The sequence below is a fragment of the Xiphophorus maculatus genome, chromosome 7 (assembly GCF_002775205.1).
Source record: "Xiphophorus maculatus strain JP 163 A chromosome 7, X_maculatus-5.0-male, whole genome shotgun sequence".
Classification (NCBI taxonomy): Eukaryota; Metazoa; Chordata; class Actinopteri; order Cyprinodontiformes; family Poeciliidae; genus Xiphophorus; species Xiphophorus maculatus.
In genome coordinates, this window is record NC_036449.1 from 15624252 (window position 1) to 15637405 (window position 13154).

The 13154-nt window shown below is 38.5% G+C and overlaps 2 protein-coding genes across 3 annotated transcripts; one reads left to right on the plus strand and one right to left on the minus strand.

The window, feature by feature from the left end:
• Positions 1-94: 94 nt before the first annotated feature.
• Positions 95-4766, minus strand: ccdc173 (coiled-coil domain containing 173). 2 transcript variants are annotated; one of them, XM_005815842.2, is made up of 9 exons: positions 4515-4766; positions 2947-3143; positions 2678-2851; positions 2390-2595; positions 2111-2267; positions 1890-2029; positions 1312-1504; positions 1075-1239; positions 95-985 (listed from the first exon to the last, which is right to left on the minus strand). In XM_005815842.2, exons 1-9 carry the CDS (start codon positions 4564-4566, stop codon positions 632-634), a joined length of 1638 nt encoding a protein of 545 aa, XP_005815899.1. In that variant the 5' UTR covers positions 4567-4766; the 3' UTR covers positions 95-631. The 2 variants fall into 2 exon arrangements, with proteins under 2 accessions (XP_005815899.1, XP_023192770.1); XM_023337002.1 differs by having other exon boundaries at positions 1890-2267.
• A 1963-nt stretch (positions 4767-6729) lies between these two features.
• On the plus strand, positions 6730-13105 carry phgdh (phosphoglycerate dehydrogenase). Its single transcript, XM_023337003.1, has 12 exons — positions 6730-7008; positions 8081-8232; positions 8314-8379; positions 8462-8516; positions 8674-8772; positions 8862-8994; positions 9074-9222; positions 9709-9861; positions 10348-10486; positions 10751-10884; positions 10965-11181; positions 12744-13105. The coding sequence occupies exons 1-12, from the start codon at positions 6871-6873 to the stop codon at positions 12896-12898; spliced, it is 1590 nt and encodes a 529-aa protein (XP_023192771.1). The 5' UTR covers positions 6730-6870; the 3' UTR covers positions 12899-13105.
• The last annotated feature ends 49 nt before the right edge of the window (positions 13106-13154 follow it).

The window sequence follows — 13154 nt, forward strand, 5'->3', positions numbered from 1 at the left end:
CTAAACTTGAAGATGTCACCTGGATGAAACTGCCTTGGTGATGACTTTGATAAATGGAGATAAAACTGCTTATCTGCTCAATGTTGGCCTTCCTAACAGTGGCTATTTTAGGTTCTTAGCTTTTCCTGGTCAACATACTATATAGTTGCTGTAGGTTTGATCCATTTTTAAACTATAAATGTAAAAGTTCACTTTGAAATAACTGCAGATATTCCAAGAAGGTCAGGGTTTAAATATTGAACAAGGAAATGGACAAATTAACAGTTTGTTGGAGAAATGGATACAACATTCAAATACTAATACAAAGGATAAAATCTACTAAAGCAAATACTTTCCATATTAGGAAATGGAAAACTTAAATTCAAAACTAAACATCCCAGAGTTAGACTTTTTACCTAAAATCTTTCCAGATTTCCGTTTGAAAGCAGCTCAGTTTGAGACCAAACAGTATTCAGCTACACAATGAAGCAAATGTGCACCCTAAAAGAAGTGAGCCCTGCTGTACTGACGTTTGATCTGTGATGGATAATTGCAAATCAACACACTTTATCTGATTCCAGAATAATAACATAATTGATCACTAAAATAATAGTTGCAGCCCTAGTCTTAAGGTGACAAAATCTTAAAAAATTCACCAGGTGAAGCCCAGTCTCTTCTTTGCCTCGTGAATGTCTCCAGCCTCGTTAAGCTTTCTGATGCTTTCTGTGGTGATGGACACGTATCTGGGCATCTGAGCTCCAGAACTGTCCTGGACGAGGTAGCTGGGCCTAACTCCACTGAAAACGGGACCGTGCCCACCTCCCACTCCTTCTCTCGTGGCTTTGTAAAGTGGAAACAAATTTCTCTTGGCCTCTGCTGCTGCCTTGATGATGTGCTGTGAATACTGCTGAAACTTGAGTTCTTCTTCAGCGCTGAGCTTTGCGTTCTTTGCTTCGAATTCTTGTTCATCGTCTTTCATCTGCTGAAGTCTGGCGCTTCTTTCTGCCTGCGTTTAGGAGAGAGCCAAGTTTCACGTTCAGATATCAGTAATCATAAGCGCTGAAGCAGATAGCGGTGGAGTTTTTCAGCTATTACCATCTGTGCAACATTGAAGTCATGCAATTTTCTTTGTTCTTTTCTCATTTTCTCAGCCTTCAGTTGTTGCTTCTCGGCATATATTTTGTCGGCTTCTCTCTTTGCCTGCAGAGCATCTCGGGTTTCCTGCTCTGCAGTTTTATCCAAGTGCTCCTTTTCCTTTCTCTGATAAAACAATTTGTATTTAGAAAGTTGTTGCAACCATTGTCTCAAATATTATGAATGATGCTGGATTACCAAAAGCTCCCTGTGTGCAGCTATCGACTTCAACATGTCAGACTTCTTCCGTTCCTCCTCCAGCTGCAGTTGCGCCTGTCTTGCATCCCACTCAGCCAGAGCTTTAGCGATCCTCTGCTCGTCGTTCGTAGCCTGCTCCTGCTGCGTGGCTGCCAGCTTGTTCAAAATCCTCTCTCTTCGTTGCTGAACTTCACTGGAGGAAAAAAAAAAAGACTCAAATGAGCAACTCCAATGAGAAATCTTAGCAGATGATATACTACGAGTGCATCTTTCCACCACACTTTTACCTTCCACTCAACTGTCCATTAGAAAGGATTTTGGTATCAGTAATTTTGTACTGCACAACTACTCAAGTCAGCAGTCTTCCACATGATTATGTAGCCCATCTAATGGCTATTATCTATTACTGGTCATATGTTGTCATTGGCTGAAAAATCACTTAAATTAATATAAATGAAGACTTGAAATGGATCACTCTGCAATGAATACATTGGTTCAACTATTTAAATTGAATAGCAAAAATATGTAAAACTTTTCAGTAATAAATAAATCCAACTGTATTTAATGTTTAGCAAGACCTAAATAACTCTTTCTCTCTTTGTTTCCGTAGCTTTGTCATTTGGTCCTTGGCTGAAAGAAAGAGTTTCATCTGCTCTTCGTCAGCCTTCTGCTTTTGCGCCTCTTGCTCTTTTCTTAGTGCCCTATTATTGAGATGATCCTGAGGGACACAAAATGTACAAATAAACAGACTGTCAAATCTGGATGCAAAGAATGTACAATCTTGTCTTTTATGATTGACCAGGTGAGCGTTCATGAGGTTCCTCTTCTGGTTTGCTTGCCGCTCGGACTCCATTCTTCGCTCCCACTGATAACGCTCCTGAAGTTGCTGGGTTTCCTCAGCGTCCTTCTTCATTTCCAGCTTCTGTTGCTCCCGCGCAAACTCGTTGGCCTTTATCCTAAAAAAAATAAATATTTCTGATTTAGATTTTTATTTATTTTTTCAGCATTACTGAAAAAATAAATCCAACTACACATGAGTCCAACTAAACATGAGATGAAGGGATGGATTTGGTCTTACTGGTTTTTCAGGTCTTCTGCTACTGTCTGTCTCTCAAGCTTCTTTTGCACAGCCTTTTCCTGCTCTTTCCTCAGGGCTTCACTGTTTGTGGTTGTCATTATTTCCAGGAACTTTTTATCCATGTCTTTAGTGGCACTTTTCATCATTTGCCTGAGCTCTGTTTGAGCCTCCCTCTCTTTCAGCACCTCTGTGTGCAGGAGTGCGCGCTGTGGAGGTAGCAACATTGATTTGTCACAGATCTAATTAGATGTAATATCTACGGTGCTGAATTGTAATGCTTGTACTGACGTTTAATCCTTTCACCCGGTCGTTTTGATAATACAGCTGAGTTCTGGCTTTTGTCAAGGCCTCTTTTTGCTCTTCTTCCTTGTATCTGGCTTCCTCTGCAGCCATTTCTTTCCTCTTTTCCTCCTCCATCTCCTCTCGGATCTTTTTAGCCTCCAGCTTTTTTTGCCTTTGACCCTGAAAACAGAAGTAAATGTACAGTTAGTTCACATTTCATGTTTAGATCTTTAAGAAACAGCAACACCTATGTCAGATTTTACACTCAGACTTACAACAATAGTATCAGGCCACCGCTTAACAATTTCCTTTGACTGCAGGTGTAGGGCCTCCCTGTGTTTGGCTGCCTCTCTAAGACGCTCCTTTTCTTTATCGACCCCGTTCATTTCATCTTGAATCCTGTGCCAGCCAGTTTGGCTTAGGATGGTGATTTTTCTGAGAGCTGGAGGCTGGGATACTTTGTCTCTCTTTCCTTGTTGAAAAAGTGCAAATAATGGCATAAAAACAACAAAAACAGACCCAGTTTCTAACATTTTATTAGTAATTTTCATTTTTTATCTTTTACTGCAAAATTGTCTTAAGTCAGATCTTGGCTAGTGGAACGACTAAGGTTTCTACTCTGAGTGTTTGCACTTTGCTATGGTAACCTCACTGTTTGCTTTTCTAAACCCGATAACTCCAAGGGGCAAATTGACCCAGAATGTACTAATGTACTAGACAAAGGGCTGCAACTATAAAAACACAACGCATCAGGCAGAATACAGGCCTCTGTAAAGGCCCCTTGAACCTTTTCACATGTTGTAACACTGCAACCAAAAACGTTGATGTTTTCTATTGACATTTTATGCAATTGACTGCAAAGTTTGAAGAAAACAAATGCCATTCAAAGCTCACAGAATGCTGGACAGTTATTGAACATGTTATTGGACGTATTTTCTATTGATGTTGATCATATGTCTGTCACAATATATATTGTTGTTGATTTATTGTGCAGTCGTGGTTTCAGTGTCAGTGTCCTGCTGGAAGGTGAACCGCTGCACCAGTCTCAGGTCTTTTCCCGTCTCTAACAAGGTTTCTTGCAGGACTCACCTGTAATTTAGTCTATAGATTTTTTCATGCACTTTGACCAGTGGACTATTGGAAAGCTTTGCTGCTTCTCTGATTAATGCTCTCCTTGCCCAGTCTGTCTGTTTAGGTTTCATCATACTCCTTGCATTTTCAGATGAATGGTGACAAAGTGAGAGGCTTTAAGTATGGAATATTGATTTGCTCTTCATGATGAAATTGACATACAAAAGTACTCTAAAAAGCCTCTGAAACCATCACAAAACAGCTGTATTTACACTGAGATACAGTACAGTGTGTAAGAGTGTCTGGTTAAAAGACGGTGAACAGAAATACAGAATTTGACTTGTAAAAAGTCTTCGAAACAATAATTCTCAGGGGTTTTTTTTTTGTCTGCTACATAAAATCCAAATCAAATGCATTGAAATTTGTGACGTAATGTGCAAAAAAGCTGAAAGGTTAGTATTGTTCAAAGGCACTGCAGAAAATAAATGCAGTTGTATTACTTTAGCAAACAAATTAGTAAATAAATACACAGTTCTAATGTACCTTTTAGAAGTCATAACAATGTAAACATTTACAGAATAACAAATCAGGAGTTCATTAAAAATAGAAGATTTTCGGTTTCCCTTTGCTGAGAAAGATAATTGCAACACAAATAAGAAATAGCTCGTTAGATTTGGATAACATAATGTCTATTCAGACATAATATTTCACCATATAACAGCTCAACACTAATTAAACTTGCAAAACCTTGGACATTTTATTTAATTCTCACCGCTTTTACTGAATGGTCTCCGACTCCCATCGCACGGAGTCATTGACGCCATTTCTAGTTGCTGTAGTCGGTTTAAGCTTCGTTAAATCATAAATGCCAAACTGAAATGTTAAGGATTACTTTATAAATAACCAACACTAAAGAGCATCGCCGAATACGTATAAATTTATCTATGTCTTTACTAACAACCTATCGCAAAGATCGTCCCAACCTAAACAACCAATCAAAAGCTGTTCACGGTGAAATTTAATATTCAAGTGACGTTTCGAGACGGCTTCTGTTGAACTGTAGCTAAGCAACCGAAGAACCAATCACAGTCCGCAGAAGTGTAACGGCTAAAAACGCCGTACGTTTTATAATTAAACACTGAAGTAATTAAAACGTTCACATAATTTACATGTTATTCTTTTAAAAATAAATATTTAAGCAAAATTTTTGATAATTTCTTGCAACATTTGCTTTGAACTACATGGTTAACATTTTCAGTTTGTTTACAGGCAGCACTACAGAGCTAAAGGGGATCATCTCAAGTCAGTTTACTGGCCATTTCCACTGATGTCAAATCCAAATCAGCTAAACTAAGTTTTGGTTTGAAAGCTTGACACAAACTGTCTGGGCCTCCCTTCTGAAGCTGCTACCCCCGCGACCCGACCTCGGATAAGCAGAAGAAGATGGATGGATGGATGGATGGATGGACACAAACTTTATTAATATTGATAGATAATACTACTAATAATAATCCCAGTAATAAACTTGTATTATGGTGGATACAATTGTATATATTTCACACCGTTATAGAGTGGATGTCTTGGCTGTAGGCCTACTTACTTCAAATAATCATATAAACACTGACTTACAATTTAGACAGCATGGTCTTAGCAACAAATGCTGTAATATGTGTTATTCAACTATCTTTGATTAAAAGTATTTGCTTTCTCACTGTTCCAACTTGATTACTGACAGTTTATACAGCTGACTTTTTGTTAGTTTTATTGTTGTTTATAAATGTGCAGGCATTAGCTATTTTCATGCCTTTTATGAGTGTAAGCCCCTGCACTGTGGATGGTGGTTGTCTTTAAGTTAACAGTCATGCAATAATAATCTTTCAAGAGATTTTACAGTGGTGTAAAATCTTGCAGCATATTGTGCATTATTTCTGAGTGTGAACGAGTGTATGACATATTAAAATATATTGAAAAATGAAAGTTTTTTCCACTTTTGTTGAAAATCGAAAAGCAGTTTTTAACAAAACTGCTTTTTGTGTTGAAAATGTTACCACTATCGCAAAAGCCTCCGTTGACATTACCTATCGAAGTACTAGTCAGCTCTTCTCTGTTTATTGACCAAGAAAAAGACGGTAGTTCACACCAGATGACTAACATTATCAGAAATACCTTGCAGTTTAAACAGAGACAGATGGGTATAGAACACTAAAAGGATAAGGGAGATGTCATGTGCAGCCTAATGAGTCAGTCGATGAACATCATCTATTGAGTTAAGACTCCTGTGACCTCACTCACAGTTCATTTAGGGTAAACAATAAAAAAATGGGATAAATGGGTTTCTCTCTATTCTCTCTTGTTATTAAAGTAACAGTGTTGGAGATTTTAATGAGCTGTTCTGGGTATGCAAATGATCTGGAAAATTAAGCCAAGATGTATTTTTAAGATACATTTTTTTTCAAGTAAAACTATACTACGATCCACACCAGTATGTTTAAAATAGAGTTTTTCTGCAAAAGATTTTTGAGTGACCTAGTCAAAGTCAATGACTTCAAACAAGGCATTCATTTCTTCAACCCTCAAAGATGAGTGAGTGAAATTATCTGAGACTTTTAAACATGTAAGACAAAAAAATGTGTAGGGGAACATGAATTAAAGCGAGTGCGAAATGTTGGCCAAAATTCAGATCTGAAATAAATTTTTAGCTACATGTATGCGCAATTGTATTTCTGAAATATTTTTCCAATCTTTCTGTTAGAAGATTTACTGTTTGTACGATCCTTATGGCTTCGGTTTTTATAAAACTTGATTCATCTGATGGACATTTAGTTCAGTTAAATCTGTACGCAAACCTCTCGCAATGAAAGCACACTCTTCTTTCAACCACAAAGTTTCTTGAGGAGCATTTTTCTGAACTGGCCTCCAGTGTGCACGTGTGGTTACGTCAGAACAGGAGATGCACGAGAGGCGGGACCAAGTTAAAAAGAGGGGTTCGTGGGAAATCAGTGAGAGCCATTCAGAACTAAAGTAAGAAGCAGGGAGAGGAACTCCCCCAGTGCCCATCATTTCACTACCACATCCACCGGTGGCCCCTCCGCGACCAGCAGGCAGAGAAACCCCCCCCCCCTCCAAAGATGGCTCCCATCTGCATCAAAACTGTGCTGATCAGTGAAAGCGTTGACCCTCGCTGCAGGGCGATCTTGGAGGAAAACGGCATCCGTGTCACTGAAAAGCAGAGTATGAAAAAGGAGGAATTAATCGCAGAGATCAAGGTTGGTGTTGCCATCGTGTAATTTCCCGGCTCGGTGTTTCAAGAAGCGTAAACCTGCTGCCTGTTTGCGGAGGAAAAGTTGCATCAGCTGAAAACGTGCTGCACTTTTCTTGGGAAACACACACACACACACACACAAAACAAACAAAGCGGAGATAATCTGTTTGAATAATTAACTGGGATGTATCGCTGATAAACGCTTTTTTAATACCGTATTGAAATGTGCAAAGTGGCTTCAGCTTGATTCCGCCCATTGTGAAGCTGATGCAACTCATCCCTGAGTTCCCATCACTCCCACATGCTGCAGAGTGGCACTTCTTATCAGATCCACGTCGAGAACAACGTGCACGGGCATTTACTCCAAGTGTTAAAAGAAATTTTAAAGTGGATTAATACCCCAGTAGTGAACTCTCCTCTTTAAACTTGAATGCGCTGCAGTGTTCAGGCCCGGACACATAATCTATTGGATCCTTGGGTCAAGTGTTAGCTATGGACACCATTAAGCCACCCCCTCTATTGCTATCAATATTTATCAAGTTGATTGGTGTAATTTTTACTGTTACTTATGGATTTTTCTAAAAGTATTTATTTTAAAGCTTTCTTTTGGGATTATTTAATTTATAATTTGAACTGAGTTAATTACACTACTGTTCCAAAAGTAGCTTTTTGTTTACAATTGCAGGTTGCAGTGTCAGCATTTTGTATTGATATAATAAAAATGAACTTGCACAGATTATTTTTAAGTAATATTCACCCTCAATACTTTAGTTGAATGTAAAAGATTACTTTAGAATTTTTGGTTTGATAAATCTTCTGTAATAATAATTGATTTACCTGAAGAAAGGGGAAAAGAAATGTCTTAACTAATCTTTTGAAGTACCTATATAGCAGAGCGCCACCTATTTGCCTAGTTTTTTCCTCACATATATATTTTAAATTTATAGGCATATATTATGCCTATATTATGCATCCTTTTTGGTATTAGTTTGAAACTCCATGTGCATGACTTAGTCTTTTTATATGACTGCCAACATAAATTCAGCAATAACTCTGTGCTATGTTGTACACTTTAGGACTACGATGGCCTTGTTGTTAGATCTGCGACCAAGGTAACAGCGGACGTTATAAATGCTGCTGATAATCTCAAAATTATTGGGAGAGCTGGGACCGGTGTGGACAATGTGGATGTTGATGCTGCCACCAACAAGGGCGTTATTGTCATGAAGTAAGTGTGCAGCTAATGGCAAACATTCTGTGCACTGTGCCACACAGTTTAACTCACCGTCCATTTTATTTCATTTTGCAGCACACCAAGTGGCAACACGATCAGTGCCGCCGAGCTGACCTGTGCCCTGCTGATGAGCCTCTCAAGGCAAGAGGTTTTTGTAAAAATAAACATACATTAGTAGCCTAATATCTATATATTCATCTAATATCATTTCTATGGTCTCTAGAAATGTGCCTCAAGCTGTGATGTCAATGAAACAAGGCAACTGGGATCGCAAAAAGGTACATGGAAATTCCCATCTGGGACAAGTTTGGATTTGGCATGTATGGCAGTTTAAGTTGCATGGTTGGCTCCATTGTTCATTCAGTTGTCAGTAATCAAATGTGATCACTGATTCTGCTCTGTTCATATTTAGGGTCTTTGTTTTCACTTTTACAGTTCATGGGAGCAGAACTGTACGGCAAAGTGCTTGGGATTGTCGGGCTGGGACGAATAGGAAAGGAGGTTGCCACAAGAATGCAAGCATTTGGCATGAGGGTGAGTCAAGACAGCCAAACATGATGAGACTTGTGGGATTATAACACTTTTACAAATGTTACATGGCTGTTTTCTTTGCTTCCCACTAGACGATCGGCTATGATCCGATCACTCCGCCTGAGGTGTCGGCAAGTTGGGGGGTGGAGCAAATGTCTCTGGAGCAGCTCTGGCCGCAGTGTGACTACATCACTGTCCACACTCCTCTGATGCCCTCCACAGTTGGTGAGCTATACTCTCCTCATAGGATGACAGGTACAACAACAATATGCAGACTAATGCCATGTTGTGTTCTATTTTTAAGGTCTGCTCAATGATGAAACATTTGCAAAGTGCAAGAAAGGAGTGAAGGTCGTGAACTGTGCAAGAGGAGGCATCATCGATGAAGAGGCTCTTCTCAGAGCTTTGGAGTCTGGACAGTGTGGAGGAGCTGGACTCGATGTTTTTATTGAGGTGAAATCTAAGTTACTGATATTTCTCCGTAATCGACAAAGTTTCTCTGTAGTTTCTGAAGCAATTTTGTTTTACTAGAGACACTTAGTGGAATTAGCTAGTGACTGGATTTTGATGATTTCCTACTTTAATTGTTCCCAATCTGTGGGTGGCAGGTCTTGGGCAATAAAACAATTTCAATAATTTATAGAGAATTCAAAAATGTAATTTATACACCCACTTCAAAATTGATGGAAAAAACAACCTTAAACCAATTTTTTTTCACTGTGTACATTTTTCATACATGAGGGCCATGATGTGGCATCACCTCGGATCCTAAATTAAAGGATTAATGACTCTCAACTGAAATGATAGAATAAAATCAATTGTATTCTGTTAATTAAGTGAAAACTGGTATCAGAAAGTCAACATTTTAAGACACTGTAGTTTAAAAATGGTCTGAAAACTCTGATCTAGATCTTATTGTTCTGTGTTTGTTGGCTGCAGGAGCCGCCTAAGAACCGTTCTCTGGTGAACCATCCTAATGTCATCAGCTGTCCTCACCTTGGAGCCAGCACCACGGAGGCTCAGGCCCGCTGCGGCGAGGATATCGCCCTGCAGATTGTGGACATGGTGAACGGCAAAAACCTTGTCGGAGCAGTGAGTGCCACTCGAATGTCCTACATCTTTTTTAATTTAAATTAACTTTTTAAAGCATCTATATTCTTTGCAAAACAAAAAAAGGTTAAGATTTAAAAACAGGAGTAACTAGAATGTGTTTGCCTACAAAAGCAAGGTGGACTGCAGTGCTTAACTTTAGCTGTTAAGTTAAAAAATATTCTTGCATTTGTTGAATTTAGGACAATCGTTTTACCTTTCCAAACAAACTTCCTCTTTGTTCTGTCGGGTGAGTGAAAGTTCCTATCCTAATACACTGACGCACCCCAGAAGTGAAACATTTAACTTCTGAGTATCTATTGACACATTTCCCCTTTCTAGACTTGAACCCAGATGCAACTGGTAAACAACCTTCAGGAAATGCTCCTGAATTTGAGATCCTATATGCTATAGCAGTAATTCCAAGTATAAAGCAAAATATAATTAGTTTTTTTTTTTAAACTGTTCATTTTTGTCCTTTTTGTGCAGGTAAATGCTCAGGTTTTAGCCGGCACGTTCTCCCAGGAGTCTCAGCAGCTGATCAGACTCGGAGAAGCTATCGGAGCGGTGCTTCACTCCTGCAGTGCCTCTAGGAAACCGTTCAGTCATGCTCACATCATCACTCAAGGTCAAATTACTAACTGGTCTAACCCGTTTTCACAATGATCTTAAAAGGAGAAGTAATTCCTGAAAGTGTAAAATTGCTAAAGGCTGTTCTTTTACCTCCCTCTAGTGGTCTAACCATGAAACAAGACAGTGTTTGATACATGAAGGACATAACTGTCTCATAATTATGTCATATTTATGTGTGTATATATAAACCTTTCTGCTGTGAAAGGCATTCTTTGCTTTCAAGTTCTCGTAACATTATAAACTGTTATTTGAAAATCAGGGTCAGGGGACTTCATGAAATCCTGTGGGGGTTATTTGACCTCAGCTGTACTTGTGGGACTTTTGAAACATGAATCTGGATGTAGTGCTAATCTTATCAACATCCAGAGCCTCGCCAAGGAGAGTGGAATAGCGGTAGGAAATTAACTTATGACGATAAATCCCACATGGCAAATACTTAAATACTTTTTAATTCATGTAACTTGTATTTTCAGGTGAATCAGAGCCACTGTGTGTCTGAGGAGGCAGGATTGTGTAAGGTGGAGGTTGTGGCAGACGGCCACAGCTATAAAGCGAGCGGATCGGTTCAAGGAGGCGTTCCTGTCCTACTGGAGCTGAGCGGCAGTGTCTTCAGGCAGCCCGTCTCTCTGACAGGAAATCTGCTGTTTCTCCAGGCTTCTGCCGACCCTCAGCTGCTGCCCTCTGTGGCTGGTAAGAAGACAAACGACTGAGTAGGCCTGTCACGATAACAAATTTTGCTGAGCGATTGATTGTCTCAAAATTATTGCGATAAACGATAATATTGTTTGAAGACCATTTTAAGCTGATGTAATGGTAGTGACATAATAATGCAAGAGATATCCTGCCAAAAATAAATACACTGGAACTGATAAACAAAATAAACAAAGCAACCAAAAACGAAAATAAAATGAACTCTCAGTTTCCTTTAACAAAAAATGCATTTGAATAAAAACTAAACACAACATACGACGCATTTTTCGTCCAGTGTCATCAATAGAAAGAGAAAAAGGCAGGAAGAAACGATAAAGCCGATAAATTAAAATGAGGTCGTTAACTTTCATTTATTATCCGATTAATTGATTTATTGTTTATTGCGACAGGCCTATGACTGAATCAAAATTCATCTAGTGAAGCAGAAAATACTGCTGCTGGAAGGGGCATGGTTACTTATGCAGACTTGTGTGTTGGAAGAGAGGTTGCTTTTACTATTAAATGTGCGGTAAAGACATAAATCTGCGTGGTTACACAGTGAAAACAGTCTAAAATTAGTTTAAATGTAACCAAACAAGTTTCAGTTCAATGAAAATGTATCAGTCATTGTCCTACTTTTATTGCATTGTCTGTTGAACGATCTAAAAAAATAAACCACCATTATTTTTGGCTCTTGGATTTTTGATGGTTTTTCAAACATTTCTTTGAACTCTACTCTTTCATAGATTTTGACAGTACCAGGAATACAAGTGCGTATGCTTAAAAGTTAGGAAAAGTGGATCAGTTAGGGGCAAACTAGGAAATGGCCAGGTTAGGAACAAGCAGCTGCTGAATATCACCTGAGCATCAATTTGGGGGAGTTTTGAAAGATTAAATTTTATGTTTATTATATTTTGTAGCAAAACATCAACTCATTTTTAGAAATGTGAACCTTTTTCTGCCTGTTCATTAAAAACAAAAGTAACATTGAAACCAAGGATTGTTAAGCTCAAAATTATTCATACTCCTAAAGGATTTAGACTTAAAGTAATCTCTTAACATTGGCCAACTTGTTTCTTCTGACTGGAAAGGATATAGTTGATAAGATAAGTACTACAGTGTGCAATGCAGTGCCTATAAAAAAGTATTCACACACTTGGATGTTTTACCCTTTTATTGCCTTTACAAATCAAGCATGATCAACAAAATGTGGCTTTTATTGACAAATGAATGTTTGTTACAGTGAAAAATGATTTCTACAAATGAACAATTAAACAAAAATATTTAACATAAACTAAGTGATTGGACAAATATTCATGTGGATGCACCAATGGCTGCAAAGACACCATTAGTCTGTGTGGATTGCACTTCTTTACTACAAAATGAGAGAAGTTTTGGGAATAAGTGTTGTTGAAATCACTATGAAACTCCAAACTGTTTTCTCTCCCTCTGTTTTTATCACATTTAATTAGGTCTGAAGATTGCAATTATAATTTCTAAATTGTAGTGTTCTTTGTTCCTTAAATTCACACCCACGTTTTCTTTCTAATTGTTCTGTTTAGGAGTGTTGGCTTCGGAGGGAGTGCAGATTGAGTCTTTCAGCGCTCCTGCGGACCACACTGGGGATGTGTGGTATTGCGTCGGGGTGTCCTCCCTCCTGCAAGATCTCAACGTCTTGAAACCTTTGGTTAAGAATGTAGCACAGCTCAGTATCTAAACAAAAACTGTCCCAGAATAACATTTAGTCTGTGAAGAACCCTAGTCTTCTCAAGAGGGCTGGATATAAATAACCTTTCTTTGTTTGTGTTTACAGCTAACGGCTTGTTTAGTAGTTGCACACATTTAAAATTATTTTTAGAGCATTCCAGTGTTTGTGTTTATTGAATTTGTTGAAGTAAAACCTAAATAAAATGTTGGGCATGAAGTGTTGACTCTGATGATTTACTCATTAAAATGGGGTTTATTGCAAACCA